At 34.1% G+C, this 19,119-nt stretch overlaps 1 protein-coding gene across 5 annotated transcripts in view; it reads right to left on the bottom strand.

The window, feature by feature from the left end:
• Positions 1-19,119, bottom strand: part of LOC111517468 (uncharacterized) — a 95,553-nt gene that overhangs the window by 33,622 nt on the left and 42,812 nt on the right. For 4 of the 5 annotated variants that reach the window (XM_074183626.1, XM_074183624.1, XM_074183628.1 and 1 more), the window contains exons 8-10: positions 14,322-14,581; positions 11,720-11,885; positions 3,686-4,168 (exon numbers count right to left, since the gene is read on the bottom strand). In XM_074183626.1, coding sequence (XP_074039727.1) covers positions 3,686-4,168; positions 11,720-11,885; positions 14,322-14,581 — 909 coding nt within the window. The remainder of the gene's footprint in view (positions 1-3,685; positions 4,169-11,719; positions 11,886-14,321; positions 14,582-19,119) is intronic. The other variant, XM_023173635.2, reaches the window with a different exon arrangement.

Raw genomic sequence — 19,119 nt, forward strand, 5'->3', positions numbered from 1 at the left:
GAAAAACTTACATCCATTATAACAGCACAAAATAACCCCTTAGATTACCTAAAAAATATCAATATACCCGAGTAATTCATATTAGATCATACAAATGTTGAGGAAATTAGAGAAACTTTAAAATATATCAAAAATAAAAAAACACATGGGATTGACGAAGTATCCATTAAACTTTTTGAAAATCTTTCCGATCAGGTTCTTTATATTCTGGCGGATTTAATTAATGTGTCTTTCACAACTGGAACATTTCCTGGGGTCCTGAAAACTGCTTAAGTTATTCCTATTCACAAGGGGGGTGCATCGAACGAGCCGTCAAACCTTCGACCAATTTCTCTTATACCATCTCTATCGAAACTTATAGAGAAACTTGTCAAGAAAAGAATGATATTCTTCTTTACAAAACATAATATAATAAACAATGCCCAATTTGGCTTTCAATCATGTAAGAATACTAGCGATGCTATCTTTGACTTCTTGGAAGAGCTATATTTAGGCCTAAATTAAGGCGAGGCGGCCGCTGCAGTATTCTGTGATTTTTCTAAGGCCTTTGACTGTGTAGATCACAGAATATTGCTGAAGAAATTATTTCTTTATGGTTTCAGAGGGCCAACCCTCAAATGGTTCAGCTCTTTTCTCTCTGACAGAAATGAAATTGTCAAGGTAGGAAATAAAACATCCAGTCTCTCCAAAATATGCCGTGGAGTTCCTCAAGGATCTGTTCTAGGTCCTATCTTATTTCTCCTATATGTGAATGATCTTCCTAACATCAATATTGATGGTAAAATTACACTATTTGCAGATGACACCACTTTATTGTGGCGTGGAAAGGATTTGGTTTCCTTGAAGAGTACCATTAAAGCTGATTTAGAAAAAATTAAGTATTGGTGTGACTCAAACTCACTATGTTTTAACTTCAGCAAAACTAACATTCTATCATTTAAATTTGTGCATGGAAATTTCTGCCTTCAAACTCATATGATAGAAAATAAACAATCTGCTAAATTATTGGGAATTTGGATTGATAACTTTCTGAAATTTGAAGATCATATAAAATATCTGAACAAAAAACTTTCATCTAGCTGTTATGCCATTAGAGTTATCACTAAAGAACTGGGAGCACTGCTGGTAAAACTGCGTACTACGCTTTAATCGAATGTCACTTGAGATATGGTGTCTGGGGGTTTTGTAGCAAACAGTTACTACAGTCTGTTTTCGTTTTGCAAAAAAGAGCAGTGAAATTCATCTACAAAGCCAATATTAGGGACCATTGCAAACCCCTATTTATCAATAATAAATTACTGACTGTACACTGCATTTTTATCTTGGAAACAGTAAGTCTCATATTTAAAAGAAGAGAATGCTATAGATCAGAAAATACCTACTTTACCCGTCAAATTCACGACATACCATTGCCTATTCCAATAACAACGTTAACAAAACATTCTGTTTTGTTTGAGAGTCGGAAGATTTTCAACCATTTACCTACCGAAATGAAAAGTATAGTGAACTACAAGGTATTCCGTAACCGTGTAAAAGAACTTTTGCTCTTAAAAGCGTATTACAGCTTGGTCGAATATTTTGAAGACAGGCTTTGAGACCAGCTTCTGATTTAGGTTTTAGGTTCTGATTTAGGTTTTATTTTTTGAACTTTTTATAGTTCTGGAAATTTTACATAACTTCGACTATTATATTTGATTATATTTTTATTTTGTCTGCACCTGTTATTTTTATTTTTCTTTATAATTACTTGATAACTTGTATTTCATATATATATATATATATATATATATATATATATATATATATATATGTGTATATATGTGCATATATGTGTATGTATATATATATGTGTATGTTATTTTGTGTAATAGTATTGTTTTCATATGCTTTGTCAATAAGATTTTTTTCTTAGACAATAAAGTACAGTGATTGATTGATTGATTGAAGCCAGTGGAAAAGATAACAGTCATCATGTCCAGTGAAATATACCAAAGTGTATTCATTTGGTATCACTTATAGAATATTTATAACATTCTCTAAATACTATGACGATTAAGAGCATTTGAGATGAGTTTATTATTGAAAATAATCATTAGAAGAAAAATTTTCAGATTGTAACTAAGGTAACAAGAGATATTAAGAGAAATCAATCACAACCTGAGTTGAGCAACCTCCCCTTTCATTTCGAAACTAAACTGACTAAAACTTCAAGTCAACAAGCACAGTAATTTTAATGTCTAGGCAATATTGACTCACTTTCATCATAAAAAAACTGCAGACTTTAGGAAGAGCCAGTGGACTTTAGGAAGAAACATTTTTTCTGAACATTATAAATTGGTCATGAAATATTTAAGCATACCAGCCACACCAGTGCTCTAAGGTTGAGAAGTGACCAAAGGTAGAAGAAATCGTTTTTCATCAAAACACTTTGATAAAATTCTATTTTTGAATAGTCATATTTTGAAGGCATCCAAGTGGATACTGCATTCTTATTGATTTAATTTCTTTGTCAGTCTCGCACTTTTGCCAACGTAACACAAAATTATTAATTCCGTCAGCATTAAAATTGTTCGTTCGGGATTCGATGAAGTCGACGAATACCGTTTTTGCCTGGTCCTGATTGGCGAAGATTCTACCGCTAAGAAAGTTATAGAAGTACTTGAAAAGATGGAGTCAGCGGTTGGATGGGGAGTATGGAGAACGAGGCAGAACTTTGAAACTCAATTCGTTTAATTTTCGGACGATGATTTGTGAAAAGTGTAGGTGGGGCTTGTCGTGGAGCAGGATCTGACCTCTTCTTTTGACAGTGCCGCCTGCTGACACAATTTTCGTTACATTTCCTCACAATGGGTTTGGCCTAGTTGCAGGAAGTTATAGTGAATCACACCAGCCGCTGACTACCATACAGTAACTATGGTCTTTTTTGGTGCCTGGGTGGCTCATCAATGTCAAACCAGCGTCCTGAACGTGTCCTGTTGTCGTAGAGGATCCACTTTTCATCACATGTGACAATTGGATTTAAAAAAAAGGACCGTTTTGGCGGCGCAAACGCAAAGAACAACATACTTCGAGGATATAATATCCGGAACGAAATTTCACAAACCAACGTAGAATAGTGCGTTCATGAACACGCCCGTTGCCAAATGCCAGGTTAATTTTTCATCAATTGTACGAGTATATTGTATAAAATTCTCATCAGTAAATACCACGACACTGTAGAATAAATATTTATTGAGATATGGAGCAACAAAAACACATGACATTAAAACCGAAAAGGCTTTTGAAACAACCTAATAGTTAATCGTTTTGTGTTCGTATCTAATACATAAAAATGGATGTTTGTTGGTTGGTAAGTGATAAACTTCTACATCGCTCAATCGATCGTGATGAAACTTTACATGTATAAGTCATTTTTCATAGAGAAGGTTTTTATGCTATCAATTTTTCTGTAACTCGCCACTAGATGGCGCTGTAGAGCAATTTTTTGAAAGCACTGTTCTATAACGCTGCACGCCTAAGTTCGCTGATTCTGTCAAAACATTGGAACAGCAGCGATACAGCAATATAGTACTAGTACTATATAGACACGCCTGAATACGTTATGTATTTTTATCAAGTATCGACCGATTTCATCACACCTTGAATAAATATAAAATCATAATATCTGAAAATTGGTTTTACTTACTGTTTTGTAGTCCTATCTTGATCATCAGTAATGCGACTAATGCAATTTGAATCAACACTTGCTTCAGACCGATTTTTTGCATGATCATTTTTAAATACTTCATGTCTTTGCAATAACTTCCAAATTTTGTTGTCTAACACATCAGACTTCCCTTTTTCGTGAGTTAACGCCGACACTTTCAATTTGCTCCAATATGCATATGCCTTGTCGTACTGCCAGTAAGGTAACTTGATGATCACCCTTCGAATAATTGAGCACCATAGACCTTTACTAATTTTTTCTTCATCTTTACAAGCATCATATTCTTTAATTATTGCATTGACCAATTGTAATTTTTCATCAAGAGAGACAGAATGCCTTTCTTTAACAGGACTGACGGAATTTGTCTCTTTATCACCAAATTTTTTGGGCCTTCCTCTTGTTCTGGGTACCTTATTTATCGTTATTTTTCCTTGGTTTGCAACACTTCTGAAATAAATGAACCTATTTTATTCATCTTCATGATGCTGTATATTGAAATTAAATATATTTTTTTTCAACATGATAGTATTCATGATTAAAAAACAGATTAGAGGGTGATATAACAATTTGATAACCATTATCTATATATATATTATTAAACAATTATTGAGACCCATAACCTGTTCTCGCATTTTTCCATAGGAATTAAAAAAAAATTATTATAAAACATGATACAGTAAGAGGCTGCAATTTTTTTCTATGCGAAACTTTTTTTGCCCTAATTTGAATATTGAAAGGTTTGGAGAATTTTTTACTGACATGAATGACTGATTAATACGAAATTTTGTGGATCTGCACATGTAGTTGTGATTGTACACCTAAAAGGTCTACAAAAAAGCCCGCGGTTGTGTGACTATCTCTTAGGGATAATCCACAATAACCATTTTTTATCCTTTGTTTTTTACGAGAAATAATGGCTTATTAAACTTGTTTAAACAGTTCAATCTTCCTTTTGAAGATGATCACTTGGTGATTGAAATACGTGTCGACATGTTAAAAATAACACTTTGGTGTTGGGATAAAACTCCAGTAATATTCACTCTCATTTATTCTGAAAATAGTTACATTACATTCCATTCGAACACATTACATTCGAATCATCCATCTTTGATATCTGGCAAACTAAATATACCAGTATGCGGAATATTAGACATCATTTCCAATTTAAGGTTAAAATAATGATTACAATATAAAAATGTTTAACAATGAAATATGACAGTTTATAAGTTGTGGAAACAACTATTTGTGCAGTATAAAATGTTGAAATCATAGAAACTCTTCCATTAACAACAAACTCTTAAATAACAGTAATAAGTCGTCAATATAAGAAACTGTAGTAGTACTAATGTTTGTGATCTATTGTCTATCTATTATACAAACAAGAGCTTTGTGATTGAATGCAAATGGTTTGAGCTGGCATATTGCAATGAAAAGGGGAGAAAAGAAGAGAAAGGGAGAAAAAAAAACGTTACCTATTTTTCATTTATTATAAACGTACGTTTTATCGAGAATTTTTTTTTATTGTGCATGCATCTTTCGTTGCTCTAAGCGACGTTACTTTGATATTCTCTTAACAATGTAAGGGTTAGTATGCATATGTGTATCCAACAGAAAACTTGGATATTTAAACTCTTCAACAAATTGAAGTCCCTGATTTCAACAAAGTGTGAAATAAAAGTATTATTTGACTGTTTATATATTATGGTATCGTTAAAATCATGCCTTTAGTTTTTGCAACGTTCAACTCAAAATTGTTAGTAGAGAAATAACATACTGTAAGAAACCACTATCGACATGGTGGAAAAAAACGTGGGGCCCGAGAGATTGGATGGGAATTGGTCAGTCAACTCGAGCGAGTCAGGCGAGAGCATTGTTATTCATTTAGTTGTTTATATCCAGATAGGAAAAGGGGTGATGGTTTAATCATTAAGTTCAATAGTAAATTGATGTATCTTTGTGTAAAATATATTTTATATGATTAATTTATCTGCTTTTCTTATAATACTAATTCATTAATGCATCTTATTTATAGCTGTACTCAAATGTTTTATGTGTTATAGATAGCACCAGGCAGATAAAGCTGTCTTCAGTGATATCTCTAACCCGAGATGGCGTGAACGAAACCACAAATTGCGGCTGATTTCTGTTGATGTAAATGAATTTTTTCAATTCAGTTATAAGATAGATACATATTCGTCTATGACAGCTTGTCAAGTAATGATGCGTCGTACGTTCCTGTAATGATTTCTCCATCACTTTCCCAGCACAAAAAAATGTTTGCTTTTTTTGGAGCCGATTCCTTCTTTGCAGTCCACCTTTTGCATTTTGTGTTTTGGGTGTATAATGGTGTATCCAAGTTTCATCTACAGCAATTAATCGGCGCCAAAATTCGAATTTATTGCGAACACGTTTTTAATCTAACGTGAGCAAACGCGGCACCCAAGGCGCGGACAGTTTTCTCATGCCTAAGTTCTTTTAGACACGTTCATAACCTCTGCTATCTCTCTTACTTTAATTCGGTGGTTGTCTAGCACTCTTTGGTGAACTTTGGTAATGTTTTTGTGGGTAGTTGCAGTTTTTGGACGTCCCCAATACCTATCGTCTCCCAAGCTCTTACGGCCACGTTTAAATTTAGCTGCCAAAAATTTCATTTAGATAAATGATGGTGCAGAGTCCGCATGCACAGAATCCAACTCATTTTTGATTTGCGTAGGCGTATTTCCTTTCAAAAACAAATCTTTCATGACAGCTCGATACTCGATTTTGTTCATTTTCATAAAAAAACTCACATCAACTCACTCAAACGACTGTTACATAACAACTGCGCATCCAAAATGACTGGAACTTTCTTTAGTAACTGTCAACAGATGAACAACGAAATTCACTAGTTTTTTATTTACGAGTGCTGATATCTTCATATTGAGGTATGAAACTTTCAGACCAGACATACTAATTTTACAGGGTGGAGAAAGGAAGAGATAGGAGGAAGAAGATAGTACTTCTAATAATGGTTATTCCTTATTCAAGATCATTACATGCTCTCTGTTGATATGAAAATTTCCTATTCCATTTCTAGTGGAGTGTGTAGGAATGCTACTTGTAAAGGTTAACTGATCACTCAGATAATTTGGCAACATATTGTGTTTAATTTAAAATATAAATATTAGCATATTCAGTATTAATCCTTTGTTTAGCAGACATAAGAGAGACAGTGTTTCCAACATGTATTTCACAGATATGCCGTGACTTAATATTTCCCTCATGGATCTGTTTTGAAGCTCTGAAACAGAGCAATGTACTGCAATAGTCAAAGTGGGGTGCTATCATTGATTTATATATTGTTAATTTTGCATATTCAATTATTTATTTTTCAATATATATAAAATATGAGTTTTCGTGGCTATTTTCTTCTGAATATAACTACAATGCACATTAAGGTTCAATTCTTGATCTAATATCACTCCCAGATATTTGAAAGTTGCAACACTCTCAATGATGACATTATTAATATAAATATTCAATGACAGCTGTTCATATTGCAGTTGTCTTAAACGAAATTTGCTATCTATTGACATGAATTTTGTTTTATTAACATTTAATTTGAGGCGGTTGTCACATAATCACTCCTTTATATTTGATAAGGAACTGTCATTCAAGGTGTCCCAGAACAATACAACATAGTATCGTAGGCAGTTTTATCTTACACCTTCTAACATGCATCACGATGTCACTCATGTACAGCAAGAATAGCAGTGGACCCAATACTGACCCTTGAGGGACTCCTGAAATTACATTTAAAGTACTGGATGTCACTTGATTATATTTAACCAGCTGCTTCCGATATGCGAGGTGATTAGTGAACCATTTTAATACTTTATAATCTAGTCCATACTTATTCAATTTCATTAAACGTAACTCAATGTTGACTGTCTCAAATGCTCTTTTGAAATCCAGAAAAAGAACACCTATAATACGTTTTTTAGATAGGTCAACTTTCCGTGAAGAGATTAGAAATTGCAGTCCAGTTTCACATGACTGGGATTGACTAAATCCAGATAAATTTCATCAATTGATCTTTCACTGTGATTTCAAATATTTTCTCATAAATTGGTAGGGTATTTATGGGCCTTAAGTCAGATCCTAAAAAGGTGTTTGTAATTTTTTCAATAGGAACAATGGTGGCAATTTTCCAACCGTAAGGAAATGTTCCAGTGGTTAAGGATAAATTTATCAAGTCCAAAAACCGATTTCCTAGTATTTCAAATGTTATATTCAGATTAATGCCATTACTATCTGTATTATTTTTCTTGAGGAAAAAAATTATCATCTTTTTTAAGTCAATAAAAATCGTCTTGGTCAGTCAAGCGGCGTTAGAAGCTCTTGGCTCCTACCGAGCAACGTTTAAATTGATAACAAATTGCCAAAAACGACTCTCCTCGATAGGAAGACTTAACAGATTGTCTCTGGTTTGAATTCCTGGCCATTCTGGCCTGGAAGGCAATGAGGCTGCTGACTCCCTTGCAAAGGAGGGTGCTGCCAGCAGCTTCATCGAACAAGACCCTGTCACTGGCATCACTTTGGGCTTTGCCAAACAAAGATTGAATACCTGGATGGCAAGAAGATTTATGGACTTCTGGCAGAATCTTCCAGGATTGGCACATTCCAAGGCGTTTATTCACCTTTTGAAGCTTGATACCTAACAGTTGTTGGACTACAGTAGGGGTGAACTACGATGTCTAACAGGTCACTGTCATCTGAATCATCATTTGCAGAGACTCGGACTGTCGGAAATGATGAAACAGTTGAGCACACACTTTGTGCCTGCCCCGATGGGGACCGAATCAGGGTTTTAGAGTTCGGCAGAGCCGTACTCTTACCATCTGACCTGAAAGACCACTTACCATACAAACTAATCGGCTTCGTTAACAAGCTGGGTTTATTTGGTCGAGTGTGAATAGGCGTGAGCCATAATAAACCCTTGAGGGTTGTGGTGGAGGGTCGAATAGACCCACTCACTTTGGATCTAATCTAACCTAACAGTTTCATATGAATGGGATTGCCTAAATCGAGACAATATTTTCCAAAATTTTCTCATAAATTGGTAAGGTATTTATGGGCCTGAAATCAGATTATAAAAAAGGTGTTTGTAATTTTCTCAATAGGAACAATGGTGGCAATTTTCCAACCGTCAGTGGTCCCAAGCCGAGATCTTGCACAGAGAGGAACATTGGTTTAGGAGAAAATTCAAGGAAGCCGCATACATGTTGTCCAACAACGTATTCAGACAAGCCAGCGTAGAAATACGCAACATGTGGAAACCCATCATCAAGCGAAAAACGGTCATCTCCCACGGAACCAGTGAAGCGGAAAATGGAAAGCGGGGATAAGTGAAAGTACTCGAACGACCTATAAATTTTCATCTCTCGGAGGAATCAGTCCAGTTATCACCCGAAGACGATTGTAGATACTAACAATCGAAACGTAGTGAACTAACGTGACTTGGAATCTCTCCACTTTTCATTTTTATTTTCTTTTTTCATTTCTTTATTTTTATTTATTCAATTGTTCTATTTTTACTTGTATTTTATTTCACTATTATTTCATTTCAGGTTTATTTTGGTTAATATAATTGTTATTTTCAGCTACTCATTTTCAATTCTTCTTTTTTAGTTGTTTCAGGGATTTCAAATCATTTTATATAGTAGACAATGGAAGTCCGAACTAGTGAAATTCATCATGAAACATTGTCAATCACCCTCAAACAAACGTCAGGAAATGTTTCAGTGGTTAGGTTAGGAATCACACGTTAAAAGGTAAGACCTCGTTAGTCCTTAGCTCGCACAAGTTTCGACTTCTGAGGGTTGTCGTTCGTAGGGGTGCGATAGTTGGTTAACAAAAAGAACATATTTTAAACATATTTTTTAACGATACATTTATCAAGTCCAAAAACCGATTTCCCAGTATTTCAAATGTTAACTTAATTATATTCAGATTAATTCCATTATCATCTGTATTATTTTTCTTGAGGGTAAACATTTTTATACACCCCCAGTCCTTGTCATAGGTTTCACATTATTAGAACCCCCCCTGATGTGACGTCACACATTTTTCAAACTTATGCATGTATTTGAAAATAATCTAAAGAAAGTCAATTCTCAAGTAAACAATAGCAATGTATTGAAGTCACTGCACCGGAGGGTGTGGTGGAACTCGTCGAAGGTCTCGCAAACAACCGACGCGCGGAATAGTAGAAAAGCGAGGAAGCAATTGCCGACGACTTAAACCTATTTAAATCCTTATCATTCAGAACTCTTGTGAATTTTGGTGTCTCACATGCATTACAACGCCGCTTTAGAAGTTAAATATTGTTGTGTGAGAGTGCTGCGAGAGTGCTAAATTATTAATAAATATAGATCAAGTTCGAAATTTTTTCGAATGTTTTATTCACATATAAATTTCATATTTTGGTATTTTAAATTTTAACATGTGACCTCACAAAGCTTATGACCCCCCCTGCCCCTACGTGTGACGTAATTTATGGATGGCCCCTATTCAATGTTTCAAATTCCCCAAGTATCTCATTTGTTGGTATAATATAACTAATAACATGACTATAATCATTTATTGGTACTATACTGTCGGTAAGGTCTTTCAAACTTCCAAAGAAAAATTAATTTAAATATCCTGCTACTTTTGCTTAATTTGTTATGAGAACACTATCAAATGTTATACCTTTGAACTCTTGTTTTCTAATTCCTTTTACTAAACCTTTCAGTGCTTTCCACATAGCCGTACTGTTTCCTTTATTTTCATCGATCTTTGATTTATAAAACTTCTTAGTTTCAATTCGTATATTTTTGGTAACAAAATTACGACATATTTCATATTTATCCCATTCACATTGTAGTTTGGTTTCCTTGGCTTTTTTTATGAAGAAAATCGCGTTTTTTAGATCTGTCATGATTTCGTATATAAACCACACTTTCAATTTGAATGTAATGAAATAATGCTTCCTTTTGGATGGTGCATGTGTCTCTAAGCATATAATAATATTATTGATGAATAAATTGGATATTGTCAGTAATATCATTAGTCCATAACGTATTCATTAGGAAGAGTTGGAATTGAATTTCATCAAACTATTTATAATCTCTCCTACTTATACTAGGGGAAGTTGATTTATTATGAAATACATTACCTACCTAAGGATATTAAAATATTACAATGATCTGAAACACTTTGAAGATGAGATACTTCAAATTGCAACAAGTTATTATTTATTATGAAATAATCGATCAACGAAGATGAATCCTTGGTGATTCTAGTATAATCGTCAACTAATTGATACAGTCCCATTAATTTAATCAGTTCTTTAATTCTTCAGGTATAAGTGTTCTCTGTGCCCTTAAGATTTAGATTGAAATCGCCCACTATAATAATATCACAACTACAACTTACTATCTCTTCTAGTTTTTCTTTCTAATCTCTCCTAAAAATATACCAGTTTCAATTTGATGAATAAACTATTATTTATTCATCAAAATACTTCATTCCATCGTCTAGTAGGAGTAACATTTCCAAGATGTTCGGAATCCATGAATAATTCAAATGGAACACCCTGTATTTTAGAAAAGTTTTGAAATTCTGAGATTATTTTGACTCAAGTTAGAACTGGAGGTGTTTGAAAAATGCCATTATTTTCATTAGATTAAGCACATTAAAACCCTACAGGATATGAATCCTACTATTTCCCAAAATACGGCTAACTGACGGCCATCGCGCTGTACCCTATACAATGAATATAAAAAAGTTTATTGTTTGTTTGAAAATGTCCTTGTAGGAGAAAATTCAATCCTCAATCAGATGAAAGTATAAAAGTAATGAGGGAGGTGGTGGACATGGCACAGTTAATTCAAACACTAAGACAAAGTTCTTTCGACCTAGAAACCATTATTTTTGAACGATAAAATGAGAATTCCTTGGATAAGTGAATATGTAATGAAGGGTACTTACTTTCCACCAGCTTTGATATTCATGTCAAGCTGCGATGTTTTATGAATGTTTGATTCTCTCTCCAACAAATCCAAAATTTTCTTTCCTATTGGAGTGACACTCATCGAAACTTTCTCTCGCAGAGCTTTATATTTTATTGAACTCCACATTCGGTACAGAAAAAGACCTGCAAATAAATGAAAATTTCCTTGATGTTTTTTAGACTTCTAATCTTCCATAATCTAAATGATAAATGAATATGGATCAACAGATATTCTGTAGAAGTGTAGTAAAAAATAAACTGAAAAGTTCAACCCAAAAATTTACTGTGTAATATAAATTATAGCCTATAAATAAACTTTCCTTTTCCAATATGGCTGACAATTCAAAATGCCTTTTTCCGTTTTCAAAACCTCAAAACCCTCTTTTGAGAATGTGTGTATGCAAAATAATAAAATGTCAAAATGTCATATTTGATAGACTTCTGGCCGGTAGCTAAAGCTGTTGATAAAAACTTTACAAAATCCACAATTCCACCACTAACACAAGCGGAACAATTTGCGTCCCACTCCACAGTCTATTTATTAACTGGGAGTTAACCTCCCACTACTCCCACTATTCCCACACTAGTATCCACAATGCCGGAAATTACTTTTCGACAACGTCTGGTCAGGCCAATTTTGCAACAGCTCAATATCAACAAGCCTCTGGTCCTGATGAAGTGTCCGTCATCGTACTTAAAAAGTGCACAAATGTCTTACAAGAAAGGAGTTTTTCGTTCTTGTTGGAAGATTGCTCGCGTTTAGCCTATTCCGAAAAAGGGCAAGAAAAATCTTCCAAATAACTGTAGATCAGTCTCTTTCCTATCAGTGATATCAAAAATCATGGAGAAAGCCATAAACTTCAAATATTTGGAAGGCGTCAACATCTGGAGCGATCATCAATAGGGCTTTCAGAAACAAAGATCAACAGGCGACTTTCTATCGTATGTCACCCATATTTGGAATAACGCAATCGAGAAACATGGAGAGTCAAGAGCTGTTGCGCTCGATATTTCTAAGGCCTTTGACCGTATGTGACATGAGAGTTTGCTGGCCAAACTTCGATGCTATGGCTTGTCGGATCACTTTTGTGTATGGTTCTTCAGCTTCCTGAAAGAACGTTCCCTGCAAGTGGCAGTCGATGGATATCTCTCGAATACTTGTACCATCAACGCTGGTGTTTCACAAGGATCCAAGGATCCAGTCGTATATCAACGACTTATTGGAAAAAACCAAGAATCCAATGAATTGCTTTACTGACAACAACAAACTTATCTCGCCATTCCATTTGGATTGCAGGACATCGGCTGTGCATGCAGTTCTTCACTGGCAGCAGGAGGTTGCATATCTTAATGGAGATCTAGAAATAATTTCGAATTGGGGTGCAAATAAGCAGGTTCAATTCCATGCCGGGAAAACCCAGGCATCGGTTTTCTCCAAAAAGATAAATGTCTCGGAACCAGATATAAAAATGTCAGGACAGACAATTTCGCTTTCTGCTTTGATAAGTTTCTTGGGGGAAAATTGACACCAATATGTTTTGGCACAATCACGTCGCTGGAATTGCAAAGATTGCTTCTCAAAACCTTGGAACACTGTTTCGAACCAGGAAACTGCACACACCTCAGCAACTTTTAATGCTTTATAAAGTTCAGGACAGACCTTCTTTGGAGTATTGCTCTCATGTATGGAGCTCCGCCCCTAAGCATACCGTGAAGTTGCTGGATTCCATCCAGAAAAGAGCCATCCGCATTATTGGAGACGCGAAAATCACTTGCAACCTTGACAGTCTGGAACATTGGAAGAAAGGTTGGGGATTTGCCTCTCTTCTGAAGATACTTTCACGGGAAGTGTTCAAGTAACTTGGAACATTTGATTCTACCAAGAGCGGAACATACCAGAAATACTTGACGAACTGTGGCTGCTCATCGTTTTGAGGTTCAACTCAGTACACCTCAAACTTCACTGTTTAAGAACTCTTTCATTTGAAGAACTGCGTTCATGTGGAATAAACTTCCTGAGAACGTTTTCCCAAATGGATTCAATCTCCAAAAAATCAAATTCAATTTGAATCAGTACTTCAGCACAGGCACCATTCTTAGAGCTCCTCAAGGATTTTCCTGTAGTGCTTGTGTTTTGTCCTTAAAAACAATACACACATACAGAAGATATTTGCAGAGAAATCAGTTCAGGTTGATATTTTCGTTTTCAGCAATGGCAACCAGGTGGGATCATTTCCACACAGTGAGATGAAATGAGCTTGTTACCTGCCACACTGGAAAAACTACTCGTGTATTAAAAACTTCACTTTTTCAATCATTGAGTTTATTTATAGACAAACATTCATAAATTTAATAAGTTACTAACTAATTAGACTCTTCAAAGGTTATTAGTACACAGTAACTTTTCAGTTCACAGATTTTGTTGATCCATATTTATTTATTTTTCAGATTGTGGAAGATTAGAAATTCAAAAACCACCAAGGAACATTAGCTCCACAACAGATTATGGCTTTCAAAGAATAAATGAAGAGTATTTCAAACATGACATAATAAAAAACTTTTCACTGTTAAAATAAATACCATCACACTCCTGATAACCCCTACTATGAGCCAATTTCATGCAAATTGTTCTCCAAGGTCCATGTCCAATGCGCAGCTTTGATAAATTTCTTTTAGTTGTATACTCATTGTATTCTTGTACGAGTCGGTTTATAAAATTGAGTTTCATTTCCTCTGACCACATTTGTTGATTATTGCCATTACTCTGCGAACTTGATTTGTTAGCGATTGATACGCTTTTCTTTTGACTATCCACATCAGATATTACCTTAATAATTGAGCTGAAAACAAAATAAAAACCCTTATGTCAGAACAAACTGTAAGGAAAAATCACTTCTGGTTGTGCGCAAGTCTTATTATTTTTTTAAGTTTCTCATTGACTCGGCCGTTACTTGATGAAGATCCATAGTAATTTCATAAACTACACCTTTGGATTTAATCTTCACAAACTTTATTATCAAAATATATCATCGCGACATGTTTTGCTATCAAAGTAGCTTTTTCCTAGTGAATAATACTGAGAGTTAATTCTTTTATTATAATTTTTATTTATGAGAGATACCTACTCAGGTACAGCTTGTCAAATCCCACTAGATGTGCGTTAGTTAGAAGACTATGAGAGCGAGAGAGAAAGAGAGAATTCACACGTGTCTTCCTAGATTTGATCAGCTGTACTTCTCTCAAAGAAATACTTGGATAGGTATCTGTGACTTATGATTACGTGGAGTATATAAAAATTATAGTAAAAGAACTAACTTTCAGTACGTTATTCACTACAAAAAAGAAACTGTGATAGCAAAACATGTCGTGATATATTTTGATAATAAATTTGGAAAAGATCAAATCATAAGGTATAGTTTATGAAATTACAAGTCTTATAATGTTATTCATCTGCAGTTGTTATAGTTGAAAAAAACTATGCTGGAACAAGAGAATTGGACAATTGTCATGTTGATTTGTTTAATTTATGAATCTGATTGAAATCATTTCATTAACTACACCTTACGATTTGATCTCCACAAACTAATTTGAGAAATACGACGACATGTTTCGCTAACACAGTAGCTTCTTCAACAGTGATTTGAATCAATTCTAAAATTTATGACTCTTGAACAGGAACCGGAAGGAAACTTCATTTAAAACTGCCGTGAAAAACCAATGGGAATATTCCGTCCTTCTTTCTCTAAAAATATATACTTATAAATGCGGAAGTTATTCACTCAACACTCACTCATTCACCTCTGTTTTTCCGTACTGGTATATCCTAGGAAGCTTAAATTTGGTATAGGGCTTCTTAGATCTTAGATGCGTACTAAGAAAGAATTTTCTTATATTATATTTGGGGATGGAAGGGGCGCGTTTACATATTATTATTAAAATTACCTTTTCATTGCTGTTTCTCTGTACTGTTATGTTATAGAAGGATGAAATTTTGTATATACCTAGGTTCGTTTTATATTGTAGAGGTGCAATAAGAAAGGATTTCTAAATATTCTAACTGGGGAGCTCCCCCTGTGGATAAAAGAGACGCGTTTAAGTATGAAATTTCCTTTTCATCATTGTTTCTCCGTACCGCTATATTTTCGGAGGCTGAACATTTTTTAATATTCCACCTGGGGCGACAGCCGCGGGAAAAAGGAGCGTTCATAAAATAAAGTTACTTTTTCATCACTGTTTCTCCGTACCGCTATATTTTAATAATAATAAATGCTTTTACTGAAAGGTTACTCAGTACAAGGGATACTAATCTAACCTAACAAATGGCAGAATTCAACGTCTGCGCATGACGAATCAAGGCAGAAATTGCTCTTCCATCCAACCAGGCTGAAGTTTTTTATGTAGGTTCGTTTTATGTTGTAGCTGTGCAATAAGGATTTATAATATTCCAACTGGGGCATCAGCCGGGGGAAAAAGGCGCGCCCATAACAAAATTGTCTTTTCATCATTGTTTCTCCATGCCCATAAATTTCCGGTGGCTGAATTTATATAGTATTAGCACCCGTGCGAAGTCGGGGCCGATCGCTAGTAATTAATAATTGACTTCAAAATTACCGATTAATACTGAAAGTTACATTAGAAAGAAACTGATAGACCAATTGTGTAATTGAATCAAGCATTTTAGCGCCAGAGTGTGACGTCTTAGGAAAAGATGCTAACGTTACCGTATATCTATATATATAAAGCTCTGCTCCATGTGAAAAATAATGTACCCAATCTGAGAGATGAATCAATAGTTCATAACTATGCAACACGGAATAGACATTTATTAACTATCCCAAAACATAAAACATCGACATTCAAGGAATCACTTGCATATAATGGCATAATATTATTCAATATGCTGCCTCAAGATATTAAAGATTTGTATATTATAACATTTAAAAAACAAATAAAGGAGCTATTAAATAATAAGGGATATTATAGCGTAGAAGAATTCTTAGAACGGGATACACTGTTAGCATGATTATTGCTTTCACTGCATTTCTTTCATTCTAGTTAAAGATAAATTTACTTTTATGTATATTTATGTATATATATATATATATATATATATATATATATATATATATATATATATATATATATATATATATATATATATATATATATATATTGTTGTATGAGTGTTTGTTTTAGTTTTTATATATGTATATAGTTAGGTACATGTCTTAAGCGTTCGATCTATATTATACTGTGAACCGTTATTATTGTTTATATAATTTTCACATTTTTATTTATGACATGTCTTATCTCATATAAATGATCGAAAAGACGAATAAAGTTATTATTGTCAGTGGCGACTTTTATCGAAACTGAACGTTGTTTTGCCGATCACCCAAAAAAATATTTATAGCTTCAAATAATAGTTTCTCAATATTTTCAGAAAAGCGATTTTCAAATTATTGTTTCATAGTTACAGCTAAAAATAAGATCTGGCAATAATTTATGTACATGTTGACAACCTAAACCTAACCTCACCTAGATTGTGTTAATCAAGCCAGGAATAGGGCCACACACATTCATTGACAGTCCTCAAAAAATGAGTATTTCCAGTGTTTTATCCGAGTCAAAGAAAAGTAGGTTTGAGACACTACATGCCTTGTCGCAGCCACTCTCTAAAACTTCCACAGACTTCCTTATTACCTTGGAGGAGCTTCTAATTTACTTTAGAGGACACAAATCTGCAACTAACTAGTAGAGAATAGAAGAAAAAAGTGTGGTTATAAATTACTGTCTTCTGTCAGTCTGCGTAGGAGAGCTGTTATTTTCAATATCTACTTGAAGCATATTGGTAGCACTTTAAGACGTCATAAAATGTCGGCATTTTGAATTAACTACGAGCGATTATTTTTTAAACTTATTTGTAGCTCTTATTTGACTGCGAAAAAATGAAATGAAAATTGATTTTTGTTTATTTGCGACAAGATCTTCGATATGAGACAATAAAATTTCATTGGGTTAAAACCCCCTTCCTGTGTTATGAGTGCCGAATTGTGAATTTTTAAACTGTAAAACGATATTCTATTATAACAGTGAATTCGTTTCCATTATAAAAATGTTTCTAGATTTTGTTATCCATAAGAGATAATACTTTATATTTGCTCTTTCAACAGATTTTAATATAAAGATCATTTGGTCAGAACTTCATCATGCAACTAAATTATTTTCAAGCATATACAAATAACAAGTAACAATGAATTTTCATTAAAAGATGCCTCAAAGAGCCCTGAAAAAGAATTTAATTAAATTAGAAACGTTGGTGTTGTGAATGAGTAGTATTTGATTTGATGTTTGTATTAATACCACTTTATAATGAATATGTGACTTCTCTTTGTGATCTTTTTAATTGACATCTATTTGACAACTGGATAATAATTTACACTAATGATATCACGGGTGTCCCAAATATATAAATATATGTAATACACAACAATCTCCCACGCTTATTGAATTATTTTTTTTCAACTATGTAATCGTTGAAGCGCGATGGAAGTTTAACAGGGCAGCCTGATCTTCTCAACTCTGTTATGTTGGTTGGTGGATGAGGTATTTGATCATCAGGTACTTCAATTTGATCTGGTTCAAACACCTCATTTTGAATATTATCCGGTTGATTGGCTTGTTCCTCTTGCACTGGAATCGTCACCAAATCAGTTATATTAGGCTGTTTTGATTGATCTTCATAAGTAACTTCTACTTCAGATGCGAAAAAGACGGATTTACTTTTGGACAAGTTGGTCGATCTTATCTGATCAATATGTCTCTTCAAAATATATCCATCATCGAGTTTCACTTGATAGTGAAGAAGCCCAAATTTCTTGATAATTTCTCCTGTCTTCCATAACTGTTTATTATTTGTGTAATACCTTGTTTGAACTCTCTCTCCCACGCTGAATTGTCGTGCCTTTTTATTTGATGGTGCTGATTTTTCATGATGAACGGGTTTCAAAGCATCCAACTCTTTTTCAACCAATGTGCTGAGTGCGTAGGGAATTTCACGTTCATGATGGAAACATGGCTGTACACACCTTCACGTAACTTGAGAACAACATTGAAATGTGGAACACATCCAATTTTCTCTTCGAAAACATTTGGATATTTTGCGCTTAGTTCCTCTACACTCCACATGTTGAATCTTTCAAAAGTACTGAAGTGTTTTGTTGACTTAATTGATTCAAATCTATCTTGAGGCGTCGGATCCAAACTCTACCAAGAATAGCAGCGTAATTATCTGGCACAATATAATCATCTTCTTTTATTTTGATGTTACCATAAGAAACGTTAACTACAATCTTCCCATCGGGTATGAAAACATCTT

The sequence above is a fragment of the Leptinotarsa decemlineata genome, unplaced genomic scaffold, assembly GCF_025532065.1.
Source record: "Leptinotarsa decemlineata unplaced genomic scaffold, Ldec_3_MD MMD2_tig00026340_RagTag_RagTag, whole genome shotgun sequence".
NCBI lineage: Eukaryota > Metazoa > Arthropoda > Insecta > Coleoptera > Chrysomelidae > Leptinotarsa > Leptinotarsa decemlineata.